Source organism: Rhinopithecus roxellana, chromosome 2, assembly GCF_007565055.1.
Source record: "Rhinopithecus roxellana isolate Shanxi Qingling chromosome 2, ASM756505v1, whole genome shotgun sequence".
Taxonomy (NCBI): domain Eukaryota; kingdom Metazoa; phylum Chordata; class Mammalia; order Primates; family Cercopithecidae; genus Rhinopithecus; species Rhinopithecus roxellana.
The window spans coordinates 20,357,474-20,372,198 of NC_044550.1; the positions used below are offsets into that span (position 1 = coordinate 20,357,474).

Genomic DNA, 14,725 nt, shown 5'->3' on the forward strand with positions numbered 1-14,725 from the left:
ACTAAGAGTTGCATACAAGCTGAAATAAAAACATTGGCCCTTCTTTTCCTCTGATTTCTTCTTTTAAAGAGTCAGGGAAAATGATCATCAGCTTTTAAGGCGGAGTTCTTCCAAGATGATGGGAATCACTCATCTGCCATGATCTGGCTTGGGAAAGCATTGTAATTATTGTTATTAAGTGTCTAAGAATCCATAGAAGATAGGGCATTGTACACAGGACACCAAAAAAAGCTATAATCTACCACCGCATCCTCCCCTGGAAACCCTGGTGACTTGCAGATTGGAAATAGCTGCATTTTGAGGCTATCTGATGGGAATCAATAATGTAAGAGGGCCTGCTTCCCTCCTGTTCACATGGACTGGAAATCTCCTGAATGTTTTCTGTTATAAATGTTCAAATTTATTAGGTTCGGAACAGACCTGGTAAAGTCATCATCAACAATAGCTAACACATGATCCTCTATGTTTCACAAGGGTTATTAGATCCTACTCAACTGAATGTTCATTTGCCAATCATGAATTTCTTGAGAGGTTGCAAGAACAAACGCAGGGTCACAAATTAAGAGGCTACCACACAGATGTGAAGAGCATCAACAAATTAAGATGAAACATTTCTAAAATTATAATGATACTGTGATTATGGTGAAAATGTAGTTTAAATTAGAGAAATTCAAACTCTCTCTACCACTCTTCAGCCATCTAACTAAAATCACTTCAATCCCATGCAAAGGACTTGGAAGGACTGACTATGTATGTCTTTTGGCTGACAGTTGGATAAACAATCTTACAGTGTCTATCCTAGTTGTAGCCTGCTGCCTGGTACATAATAGGTGCTCAGAAAAATACAGCATTGATCAAAGAATGAATGAAAAGAAAAGGGCAACCCAGAAACTTGGCAGGTGTACACTTTGAGATTTGGAGAACAGTCTTTCTAGAATCAAGACTTCTCAGGATCATATACATTCTTCCATGTAAAGCCTCATGGTAGAACAGCTCTGCTTCTGTCCTGGAAGGAGTGGCCACCTCTGTTTGCCAGGCTGGTCCCCCAAAGACCTTGCTGTAGCTCTCTGAAAGGGCTAAGTGCTTTCCTGTTTCAGAGGAGGCACACACATGCTACTCCATCTGCATGTGGGGTAATCTACCTCTCCCCATATCATCTCTACTTAGCTCTCACATCTCAGCTTAAATACAGTTTCCTCAGAGGGGCCTGCCCAAGCCCCTACTGTTCTTTCTCACTGAATCTTATTCCCTACATTCACAGTATTTATCATAATTTTTATTATATATTTATTGGCTAATTATTTGTCTAATGTCTGTATTCTGTCATAAAACTTGAAGCTCCAGAAAGGGCTGGATCTATTTTGGCTAATACAGGCCCTAACAGTGATTTATATATCTGTAAATTCCAGTTGAATATTTATTTATTTAACTTTTTGAGACAGAGTCTCTGTTGCCCAGGTTAGAGAGCAGTGGCACAATCTTGGCTCACTGCAACCTCCGCCTCCCAGATTCAAGTGATTCTCCTGCCTCTGCCTCCTGAGTAGCTGGGATTACAGCTACCCGCCACCACACCAGGCTAATTTTTGTATTTTTGATAGAGACGGAGTTTCATCATGTCGGCCAGGCTGATCTCGAACTCCCGACCTCAGGTGATCTGCCTGCCTTGGCCTCCCAAAGTGCTGAGATTACAGGTGTGAGCCACCGTGCCCAGTGGCTGCATCTATTTTATTCAGCAATTATTACCTAATCTCCAGGCATCATGCCTGGCCCAAAAGTATAATAAATATTTGTTTAAAGAATGATAATGGGGCTTTAGGAGGTCGAGGTGGGTGGATGACTTGAGGTCTGGAGTTCAAGATCAACCTGGCCAACACAGTGAAACCCTGTCTCTACTAACAAAAACACAAAAATTAGCCAGGTGTGGTGGTAGGCAACTGTAATTCCAGCTACTGGGGAAGCGGAGGCAGGAGAATCACCTGAAGCTAGGAGGTAGAGGCTGCAGTAAGCCAGGATCATGCCACTGTACTCCAACCTGGGTGACAGAGCGAGACTCATCTCAAAGAAAAAAAGAAGAAGAATGATAACAAGGCCAGGAACGGTGGCTCACACTTATTCACCCAGCACTCTGGGAGGCCAAAACTGGGAGGTTTGCTTGAGCCCAGGAGTTTCAGACCAGCCTGGGAACATAGCAATACTACATCTCCACAAAAATTTTTTTAATTAGCCAGGCATTGGCCGCTGCCCTGTCTGACAAGTGAAGAGCCCCTCTCCCTGGCCACCCCGTCTGGGAAGTGAGGGGCACCTCTGCCCGGCCGCCACCCTGTCTGGGAAGTGAGGGGCACCTCTGCCCGGCCGCCACCCTGTCTGGGAAGTGAGAAGCCCCTCTGCCCAGCCGCCCTGTCTGGGAAGTGAGGAGCGCCTTTGCCCAGCCACCCAACTGACTGGTAAGAGAGGAGCACCTCTGCCCCGCCACCCAACTGACTGGGAAGAGAGGAGCGCCTCTGCCCGGCCGCCGGCCTGTCTGGGAAGTGAGGGGCACCTCTGAGCAGCTGCCGCCCCATCTGGGAAGTGAGGAGCTCTTCTGCCCGGCCACCGTGCAAGTGTGAAGTGACAGCCTTGTGTGTGATCTTCCTGCCCTCCCCAAGTTGCATTTTCAACATTAAAGTTTACTTTTTAATGAAAAGTTTTGAATTGGAAAAAAAAATTAGCCAGGCATGGTGGCACAATGACTATAGCCCCAGCTATTCAGGAGGCTGAGGTGGGAGGATCACTTGAGCCCAGGAGGTCAAGGCTGCAGTAAACCATGATCATACCACTGTTTTAAAAAAAGAATAACAGTAAAAACAGTTATCAAAGTTGTTTAAAATGTATCATATCATATCTTGAAGTGCAAACACATTCTGTGACCACCTGATATGTGATTAAATTGGGGCAGATTTTCATGAAGCAGTTCCATGGCTACCATAAACATTTATACATGACTCCACTACTTACCCTTCTGCCAAGAATCTGGTTGATAGCTGCACTTTCTTTTAGAGTACACTCAGCGACGACATTCGCTCTCATTTCTTTCATGTATAACATAAAAGCATTCAGAGGCTTCTTAATGTGAGGTCTTTTTGGCTCCTGCTCCTTTCTCTGTTCATGCTGAGGCTTCCTAAAAGGTGGTGGTGGTGGTGGTTAGGGGAAGGGGTGGAAGGAATGAGGAAGGGATGGGGGAGGAGAGAAGCAGAGCACCTGCTCACATGGCTGCACTCAGGATGCGGACAACCCTCTCGCCTCAGACCACCACCAACTTGGAAGAGCAGCTCTTGACTCATCTGATGAAACACTGAGAGGCAAACAACCCATCCAATAGGGCTTCCTACCTACTCAGTGACTGAGAAAAAAAACCTTTGGTTTGAGAAAGTGGACCTGTCATTATGGAACTATGAACCCCAAGTAGAAATGGACTTGGCATTGTGAAGATGCTCCAGGTGGGCTCTGAGGCTGAGTTCTCTGGTCCCCTCAGAAGAAGCTGAACACATAGCACAGGTGATCATTCCTCTTTCAGAATAGAGGCTCTTAACTTTTGCAGGGGGTTAAGGACCACTTCAAGAAGCTACTAAATCTTTAGACCTTTTCCCCCAAACAAATACATGTTGCCTTTGCATACATTTGCAAGGGCTTTATGGACAATCACATGCTGCCTCCCATCCCCACCCTCCCATTCACAAAACCTAGATTAAGAAGCTCAATTACTAATCTCTTCAGAGTAAATTAATTTACCCCTGCACTCACAGTCTGAGACAACCCTGGCCCAACAGGGAATCTTGGGCTTTATTTGTTCCTTTCCCTTGAATTCTGTGCTATTGAAGCTTGGAGCCACTTTCTTCTTCCAGAAGAAAGTGCATTAAACTTCTTCTTCCAGAAGAAAGTGCATTAAACCCTCCAATCTACTTCACTCAGGTAGGAACAGGTTCTCCCCAATAATCTGAACCAAATGAAAATTCAGTGGTAAATGGCTAAACAGCTCAAGAGTCTTGAATGCCTGTGTTCTGAAGATTCTTCCATTTTGTTGAGGTTCCCATGATCTTTTAAGGTCCGCACTCCTTTGCAACCTCAGAATCAAAATCAGCACAGTAGGAATGAAGCTGCTTCATGTCCTCAGGGACAGAGCTTTCAAGGCAGAAGTACACTGAGTTTCACAGTAACAGAAAGGGGTGAAGGATCACTGTTGCAAAGGAGCAACAGTGTAGAAATCTTCAGTATCCTAAGGCAATCACAGCAGAGCCCGGGTGGATACTTACACGTGCATTAGGTCACTGTCAGTGTGGGGATGTTCCTGTTTGACCTGAGGTGTTACAATAGCTGGATGAGGGATGCCAGTTGTGTGGGGCCCAGGAGGACCGGGAATCATATGATGGGAAAACCTAAAAGAAGGAAAGAGAAGAAAACAATGTACTACTGGCTGTTGCAGCAAAAGCTAGATGGAATTTCAAAGCAATCCACTAACTGCTACTGGCTAAGAATAAAAACACATCTTTATGCACAGAAACATTCACTATAAATTAGAGTGGGCTGATAATTATTTTTTTTCTTTCTATATTAGGGTGGAAATATTTATAATTATTTCCTGTAGTTTTTTCAAACTAATAGTAGAATCTGACGTTTTTCCTAGGAGGGCTGTAGGCCATGAGATTAAAAAAAAAGTGAACCATTTTTCTTGCAAAGCAATTTTGAAATGGGAATTTCACTAAAAGTAATTATTGGAAATATAACACTTTATTTAAGACTTAGCTTTTTAAATGAAAGCAAAAGACATCATATTTTAAAATCTCTGCCTATATTCCAAAGTAAACCATCACAATGAGAGTTTTCTCATATTATTGGCTTTCTCATCCATATTAGGAGGGAACAACTGAGAAAACGGATAGGAATCCCATTTAATAAGGTTTCCATTAACATCATCCAAAATGATTTTCTGTGCAGAAATACACTAATGTTTCAGAGATCTCATCTTATGGAAAACTGGTAAGAGAAATAAGGAGAAGAATTTAAAGGGAGGATAAAGTTTTGCATCAAGATTAAAAACTACACTTGCCAAAGGCTTTTTCCCCAAGTACGCTTGGACAGCATTAAAAAAAATCTTAAAATATCCACCACCAGCCAACACAAAGGAGGGAAACTGCCATGCAAGAAAAATAAAATAAAGACAGTACTTTCAATAAGTTCTCTAGATAAATTTGGATATGTTTTAGAAATTTTTGCTTTTCAAACTGTTTTAAAGTAAACATTTAATTCAGCAAGAACAACATTCTCGGGTCTTTCATCACAGCCTATACAATTAATTTCCTCTTCTTGAAAGGAACTCTGCTAGAATATATATTTTTCAAAAACCAATTTTAAAATACGAAGAAAGCATGGTAAAAATACAAATATTTGACCAAATAATGAGGCTTTGCTAAATGTATTACTTGCAAAAATACATGATGCTAGTTATTTGCCTGTGAGAATTCTATCATCAGATAGTTCTTACGATGTTAAAAAGTATAAAAATATGTTTTAAGGGGAAGGATATTAATTCCACCTCCTCCCACAATCAGCTACATTTACAACTCACTGAAAAAAAAATTTTTTTAAAGCTGTAATTCACCACAGAAGCTTTGAAAACTATATCCATATAAAAAAGACATATTCACAACCAGTTAATAACCCACCAGTTTGACTTCCGGCACAATAATGCTAGCTCCCTTGACAAAGCCACATCGAACACACAGATGATGCACCCCAAATGTGTGTTTACATCAAGCACAGGGCACAGAGCCATCCTCTCCAGAAGCAAAAGCATCATACACAGCAGCTTCTCGGTGCGGCGTGGCAGGCCTCCCGAGCTCCGCTGGCACGACCATGTCCACACAGGGCCTGATTCACACACTAGGACACACACCCTGTATGGCCTGCCAGCCTGTCCGCACTGTTCTGTCTCCTCTGACAGCCTCCGTCCAGGAAGACTCTAGACTATCTGGGCATTTTCAAACACTGCCGCATCAAACTGATACAACTTTCCACAAAGGAAGCAAATTATAGAGCTGAGACCAAACCAGTTTTATCCTCCTCCCTTTCCCCACCCCCGGCATATTTTGAATCAAACAAACTCTTCCTTCTAATGTCCGCTTTCCGGACAGTTTCCATCCCACAGTCAGGCGGCCATGAATTCGTTTGGAGGCAACGCTTTCCAGGGAGGCTGAGTCCATCCCCCGATGGTGTGGCTGGTCCAGCCGGGGCATAGCACAGAGCTCCTACCCGGGACTCTCTGACACCTAGTGTGGGAGCCAGGCACACTGCACAGACAGACACATGGCTGAGGTATGCACCCTCCTAGCCAACCAAAAGGCAAGCAGAGGCGCACAGGATGCAAGCACGAGAAGAGCACCTTGTCCTCGAGCGCCCCGGTTTCCACCTCCACCTACCTGGACATGGAAGTGTCGACTGACAGTGAGGATGGGTAGGGTTGCCTGAATCCACCCGTGATGGGATATACAGGCTGACCTTGCCTGAGGTCACAGAAGAAAGGAACCCATCAATGACAAAACATGAGTTACCAACCAGTAGTAAGAGTTGGATGAGGGGAGAAGAGGGAGATATTCAAACAGAATCTTGTGAAAGTATTACAGACCCCGGCATTGTTTCAGATATGTAACCGTTCCCCTTCCTCACCCTCCACCCAATCAAAGCGTCATTTGCCTTGAAAGAAATCTCCCACCCTCAACTTTGAAACAAACCGTCCACGAATTATGTCTCTTTTATCTCATCCCCTCTCCCAATCCCATTAATGCTTTGAACAAACTAAGCACTTAAATGTTTACTGAATATAACAGAACCCTGAGAACAGTGAAATATTCCCTTCAGAGAAGGAGCTGAGTGACTTCTTTATCTGAATATTTGAGAATTTCAGGCAAGGGAAGAAAGAAAATAAAATTGTATATTTATATAAAAATAAACAGTTTAAAAACACTGTACCTTTTCCCCCATATACACGTTAAAGTAAAGAAATAAGACTAATTCACTGGAATTATTTTCTCTCCACCCTGAGAAGTCCATTTTTCCCTGTGTTCTTTCTACATCTCTCATTTTTCATTTACATACTTTATTTCCAGCTGCCAGTGGTACGATTCAGCACAGGACTATTGCCCCTAAGTCGCTAAGTTCAGACAGAATAATTGATCTAGGTTTGAAAGTGTATGCATACTCAATTAAATTCAAGCAGTTACTAAGAGATGTAATGCTAGGAGGGGAGAGGGAGAGAGAGAGAGAGAGAGAGAGAGAGAGAGAGAGAGAGAGAGAGAGAGAGAGAGAGAGAGAGAGAGAAGGAGAGAAAGCTGGACTGTCCATGGCAGGATGACCCTTCCTAGCTGAAGAAGGCTAATGCAAGGATGTCCAGGTAGGGAGATGGGGGACAATGACATGGGGGCTGTGATATAGAGAGTCAAGTGGAAAAAAGAGAGAAACTATTGCTAGAGTTGAGCATTATTTCTATGGAGTGAGAATTGGGGAGGGAAGAGTGGAGAGAGTATGGGAGTGGGAGGAGGAAACGTTGTGGGCTAATCATAAAATAATAAAAATAGGCTATACTATGTTATTCTTCCTTCCCAAAATATATTTCCTTCACCTTCATAATTGAAAAGATTTTGGAGGCAGCAGTAAGCATATTTTTAGAAATAAACAACAAAATAAAGAGCATTAGCATTTATATTCAGAAAAAAAGAAGGCCCCCAAATCAGTTTTTTACTACTCTGAACTCAAATTGGACGCTTACTTCATTAACATCCCAAAAATGCTCTTATATTGTTGAATTTCTCTCTAGTTATTTTTGTCATTTACCTTACTTGCCCACTTACAAGCAAAAGTAGATATTAAATGTGTCTAAATTCATTTCTGAAAAATATAAGTTGTTCATAAAAAAACCCAGAAAAGAAAAACCACACTGAGTACTAACTTTGTACAGGCATAGCAAATGCCCAAAGCCACAAATGGAATCCATAAAACTATAAGCTTCAAAGCAAATGCTACAGTCATTTTCTACCCATATTAGCAATCAGATCAATCCATTTCAAAGTCTGTATGTTTTTTAATCTTTTAAATTGAAATGAAAAATGAATAAAGTTAGCACCTTGCTTGTTGATGTGAAATTTTCTCAACTCCACAAGTGTTACCATTCATAAATCTAATTTCCATGAACGCAAAGTGGAGGAACATGTGTTCAAATGCCTGGCTGAGGGGTACAGCAAGGTTCTTACCAGCCAAGAGGTGGGGTGATCTGTCCAACACCACCCGGAGACAGGGGATAAAAAGTAGGGATATCAGGAGCTGGAGGATGTCTGGACATGCCTGTTAAACAGAACAGAGAGGTATTATTTGCACATTCACAGGATATTTAACCAGAAACGCAACTACATGTTTTATACCATTCAAACTTAAGGTTCAGAACGAAACAATATTTATTCAACCAGAGCCAAAGAACAGGAGTCAATTTGTTAGCGTTTCTCAAGATTTCAATATCTGGGAAAACTGGGCCTTCAGACAGTATTATCCTAAGGAACTCAAAAGGAGTAAAGATGCTGCTAGTAATACAAGCATCAAAATAGACTTTTAAATTATTTATTTTGCCCTCAATATTTCACATTATTTAAGAAAATGGTAGACAATTGTTTTGTATAGAATGAAAATGATTTTTTTTGTAGAATGGAAAATGACAGCCCTTCATAAGTAGATGGCTTGCCATGGTGTTCAAGGATTAGGTAAACTGCCATTTTTGTATTTTCATTGGTTCCCTTATGGACACACCGATTTGGGAAATATGACACCTCAGAGGATCAAAGATTAATTAGGAATCATCTTCAGCCCCATAATGGTCACACTTGATATGATTCATTTGGTCTCTGTCTAAGCTCTTCAATGAGTTGAGTCCTCTGGGCTGCAAGGTCAAGCTGTTCTGGATTAGCTGAATTCCACAGAAAATGAGAGTGCCACCAAATTGGTTCTTGAGCTCACACTCCCTGGAGTACACTGCCCTGAAAATGTGAAAACCACCTAAAGATTATATGTAATTCCAGTCCCAAGTGACATCCCCTTATACCTTACCCTACATACAGAAGAAAAAAATGACAAGACAAACGCATAAAATGTAAAATATAAAAACTTAGATTCAATGTTTTTGGGGGAAAGTGATTCGGAACAGAAAAGAGCCACAGATGTGTCTTCACGTAGCTAATGATGGCTTTAAAAGACCCACTTCCATATACAAGCACAAATTCCAAGGTTTAACACCCAGATTATATGTGTACTGTGTACACTTATATATTAGTGACTGTAAATATTACATACTGGCTAATCTGTGGAATTAGACGAGTACGTGGAAGATGTTTCTTAAATATTCTGCTTTTTACTATTTAAAGTGCCTAGGAATTTCATTTGTATCTTAAAGATATTGAAAGCCTTCAAATTGGGAATGACAAGAAGTGCTGTCTTGAAAGTTGGTGTTAATTCAACTTTGAAGTTAGAATGAACTATTTCTCAATTCTTACAGAAAGTAGGTGGGAAGGAAAAAAGTTCTTTAATCTCTCAAGAGAGGGCTTACCTTAAATCATCTCATGTTTTGCTGTTTTTTAAATAATGGTCTCAAATCTCCTTTATTTAAAAAAATTGTTTTTGTTAGAAATACTGACTCTTTTGGTTACAGCGGAACATAAATTTTTTACCCTAGGATTTTTGGGGGGTGGGAGAGTTTGCAGTGGTGATTCTTGACATACCAGAATCACTGAGGTGGTTTTTCAACTTGCTGTCCCCTTAACTCTGAGATCCAGATACCACCCCAGATCTCAGGATCTGTAAGGGGATTGCTCAGTCGCGGGGGAAACAAAATCAAAGCAATACGACTTGACCAACCCTGAAAAACAGAAACTTAAGTGAAAATTTCAATGTTCTGTACTTGAAAATCGTAGCGGTCACAGACTACCTGAATTATTCACTTTATTTTATTTTATTTTTGAGACAGTCTCGCTCTGTCACCCAGGTTGGAGTACAGTGGCACAATTTCAGCTCACCACAACCTTCACCTCCCAGGTTCAAGCGATACTCCTGCCTCAGTCTCCCGAGTAGCCGGTACTACAGGTGTGTGCCACCACGCCTGACTAATTTTTATATTTTTAGCAGAGATGGGGTTTCGCCATGTTGGCCAGGCTGATCTTGAACTCCTGACCTCAGGTGATCTGCCCGCCTCGTCCTCCCAAAGCGCGGGGATTACAGGCATGAACCACTGTGCCCGGCCCTGAATTATCTACTTTAATTCCTCTATTTCACAGGCGCGGAAATTGAGGTCTAGAGAGGCTAAGTGACTGTTAAGGAATCTGTTTTCTGTCCTGAGCTTTTGTCACTGGGACATAGAGCGGTAACTTGCTTGCAGTCATATGTCTTCAAGCTTAAACTCTTACTCTCCATGCTACTCCATGTTCTAAACATGCTTAGAATACAGCAGTAGTGATACTGTTCAGAAGTGATTCAACAGAACAAAAAATGCCAACTAGTTGGGTTTCACTCTTCTGCTAGAAGGAAGAAGGAAGGAACTAGAGGGCAGGTCCTATGCTAGGCGTTTGACTGTTATCTATAGAAATTCTACTCTTCTTTCAAATGTTCTTCTCATAGGCAATTTTCTCTAACTTACAGCTCTGAGAAATCTTTTCCTTTGAATCTACAAGTTTTTTATTTGTACTTTTAATGTGGTACTTGGGATGCTCTTCATTTTGTTTTATTAGTCTGTGAAAATGATTTCCTGCATGAGCTTATATACTGCTTGGAGAAAAAGATCACATTTTACCAATTTATGTATCAAACCATGGTTTTCTGCAGAGGAGCCTCTCAGTTAACATTTCTGACCAACTGAACAAACAAACAAGTGAAGTCAGAAGTGTTAAAACAGACCCATTCCATATGCTGGGTCAATATCCTCAATCATTTGGCATGTACATGCAAATACATGATGTGGCTTACGTCATGTGAGCAGAAAGTGGATCTGGATTTTCTAAATAGGTCACCGTCCTTTAAAAATCCTATTTCCAAAGAGTCTCAGAAGTGTGTGTCTCTCCACCAACAACTATGCCACTGAAGACACATTTCACATCATTTTTTTAAAGTTTATTATTTATTTATTTAATTTTTTTAGAGCTGAGGGGGTCTCACTCTGTTGCCCAGGCTGGCCTCAAACTCCTGGCCTCAAGCGATCCTTGTTTCAGCCTCCTGAATAGCCGGGATTACAGGCATGAACCACATTGTGCCCAGCACATTTCACATCATTTATTCAATTAGTATTTATTGAACACTTACTATGTGCTGGAGGATATACTCAGCATAGCCTTTAAGATTTTTAAACTTTTATAGGTAACTTCTATAGACATAGGTGAAATAATACTGAAGTCAGACTATATGGATATACTGCTCACTAGCTATGTATTTTTGAGGAAGTTATTTAATTGCTACTGTTTTATAAAATCAGAATAGGACTGTTGTGAAGAATAAATGCATTAATATATGTACTACGGAAAAGTGCCTGGTGCAAAAGTATAAGTATTTGTTGTCATTTGTAAGGATAAAATGGGTAACACACAGATAAAAACAGACATATAAACCTAGGATTTCCTAAAAGTGCTTTACTTTTGATATTTTTACCAGACTCATAATGAGAAAATTAGCATTAACGTACTTTCCCTTACACACACACACACACACACACACACACACACGTGAAAACTAATGTGTTCCTAATAGGAAATTAACCTGGAGTTGTTTTTCCACCAGTGAGAAGGAGTTCTGTTGGCAAACACTTTATATTTACGCGATAGTTCTACCTAGGGTTAAAATGTGAATATGACACTCTTTGGTTGCTTTTTTCTGGCTAAGGCGGAGGGGTTGGGGAAAGATACAGCTAACTAGTAGTCTATTATGATCTTTGAAACCAGCAGCTCTGGCCTCAGTACCATCATGCACTAACCAGCTGAGCTCACGATATATCCCAAAAGGCAGGAGAGAAAAAGAATTAAAAGCAAGAGATATAGAAAGCTTATTTTCTTCGCAACAAAAGTACCCAACTGGAATGATACAAACTCAGTATCATGAAAGTGAGTGCTTTTTTCAAAGTGGAGTTTATATATCTCCAGAAGTACATGATGATAAGGAACACAAAGCCCGGGATAAAACAGGATCTTTATATTAAAACAAGCATAAATAGTGCACGGACCAGAATACAAAAATCACACCAATCTTTAGAACAAAATAAAGACCGAAGAAACTGCAAACAGACAACTTCTGGTGATGACCATTAGTCCCTTCTCTGTAGTTTTGGAGAGTTTGTTTAAAAAAAGTTTGAGAAGCAATGATATAACTTACAATTACTCAAAACAAGGTAGGGTGGCAGTAAGAGATGGAAACAGAAGAGAAACTATAACTGTAATTGAGAGCCAGTTATAAACTGAACTATTTAAAAAATTGAACTGTCCTATTATTCTTGAAAGAAAAACTACTGAACTATGATTGATTTATTATTCTTTTTAAAAAGTTAATGTTTCAAAGAGTTTCAAACAGGACCTAGGACAGGGTAAGCACTATTTAATTGTTAAATAAATAATTAACAACTAAGTAGGTTCCCAGACGTGCACACCCTGCTCGGACGCTGGTCTGAGACCCACATGTTTCAGTGGCCTACCTCCTGTCTCCCCTTGGGTATCTCACAGACACTTCAAATTCACCATGACCACAACCAAGACGGGTCCTCCCTCTCAAACTCAGTCTGCTTCCTGAGACCCCTATCTTAATTCCCTTTCTCGCTTTACAGCCATAGACCTGACTCTTTGACATTCCTAATTTTTGGAGGCTCTTGATTAAAGGAAGCAGGGTGGAGGAAGGACTGAGGATAAAAAATAAAACAGAGGCAAACCTGGAAATGTATGCATAAGTGATTCTCACCTTTTCAAAGTACTCAGACTACTCAAGTCTAGTGCACTAGTAACTAAGTCCTCAAATAAGCATTCTGTTTTAACAATGAAGGGAAATGAAAGCGTTAAGTATTTAATCTAGAAGTGTTCACCAGTAGTGGAAAGAACACCCAGCCTCTATGCCACTCTTTTTCACACAGTCATTAAATTTTATTATCCACTGTAAATCCCAGAAAGGGATGGACAAAAGGGTAAAATGTAGGCAGAGACAACTTTTACCCCTTTACATTCTCTGCCTTCACATTTTTTTAAATCTTTTATTTTGAACTTTCAAAGACCCTGTTGAAGTCCAAGTGTGCATGTGCATGCAAAGAGAAACGAGCTACCCTGAGAGCAAATCCACCCTTGAGGTTTGCCCTGAGTGTTGGGACCAGAAGGCTTGGTGGACCAGAGCTCTCCATCCTATTCCCAACTCGTACCTGCACACATCAGGCAGAAACAGGATGTTTTAATTTTGCAGACCTCTTGTACTATATATTTTTTCTAAAAACAAAGTAGAAGCAAATATTAATACAGAGGCATAAAATAAGATTCATGATTCTTGGACTTTAAATAGAGGTTTTATACATCAATGATTATTTAGAATATGTAACCTAGTGCTGGTAAATAACGAAAGATGAAACACCATAGGGATATAATGGAATAACCAAAAAAGATTCAAAAGAATAACATCTGAAATAAAAATCTCCTACTTTCCCCATTCCTATTTTAAAATTACCAACATCAACATGTTGTACATGCTGAAATAAATGAATATTGTAGAGTACTGAATTTTTAGTATATTTGCATAATCTATTGGTTTACATAGTGAATGAAAGATTTTCAGAGCTGTCACCTGTGGCCCTGCTATGCTTTTCTTCTGCTTTTTAATAATGAATACATGTAACAAATTCTTGTGTGTTTCTAAAGAATTGCTATCAAATGAATTACTCTTGTCTTGTAAAAACGTATTCTGATCCACCCAGTGACATGGAGCACCGGCGTCTGGAGGGTCACTCAGGCTGATGAGACTTGGCTCTTCATTTAGCAAAAAAGGCTGGGAAAGACAGGGACTCTCACCTTGTTTGGAGTTGACATCTGATGGGATGTGTGACGGGTGTGATCCTGGAGAAAAGTGCTCGTCACTGTAAGTGATGAGGGGGGTGAGAGGATGGACCGCATGGGATGGCTGCACCACGGGCACTTTATTTGACTGCAAAGTAACCACAAGGTCAACAGTTAATATGGATGCTCAGCTCCAGTCTTTTCTCCCAAAGAAAAAAAATCACACGCAGCAGTAACCAGTCATCGACATAACCCAAGAATCACCTTCAGACCTGGACAAGTGGAATTGTCTCTTTTAGAATTTTTCTCAATTTTTCCATGGTAAATACTTCTCAAATATATGACTATGTCACCGATATTCATGAGTTATCGGTTATTTCACCAGTGCCTCTTCAGAGATTTAGGTTGATCACTACTCTTCCATATGGCATGAATTTCGGTACACATCTATTTACCCTCTCTTTTAGATTATTTTCTCAGGTTAAGTCAATAAAGAGCGAATTAGAGCAAAATTTACGAATGTTTTACAACATTTGTATTCATTACATATGTCTGGCACAAAAAGTAAAAAACTGTTCAATGAGCAAATAAATGAATAAATATTGCCAATTTGAAGGACAAAATTTTAAACCCAGTAAATATAAATTTCCTATACT

The 14,725-nt window shown here is 40.4% G+C and overlaps 1 protein-coding gene across 4 annotated transcripts in view; it reads right to left on the reverse strand.

Moving 5' to 3' along the window:
• LEF1 (lymphoid enhancer binding factor 1) overlaps window positions 1–14,725 on the reverse strand; it is a 122,198-nt gene that overhangs the window by 27,094 nt on the left and 80,379 nt on the right. For all 4 annotated transcript variants that reach the window (XM_010373201.2, XM_010373202.2, XM_030915164.1 and 1 more), the window contains exons 4-8: window positions 14,085–14,217; window positions 8,280–8,370; window positions 6,453–6,536; window positions 4,290–4,412; window positions 2,995–3,157 (exon numbers count right to left, since the gene is read on the reverse strand). In XM_010373201.2, coding sequence (XP_010371503.1) covers window positions 2,995–3,157; window positions 4,290–4,412; window positions 6,453–6,536; window positions 8,280–8,370; window positions 14,085–14,217 — 594 coding nt within the window. The remainder of the gene's footprint in view (window positions 1–2,994; window positions 3,158–4,289; window positions 4,413–6,452; window positions 6,537–8,279; window positions 8,371–14,084; window positions 14,218–14,725) is intronic.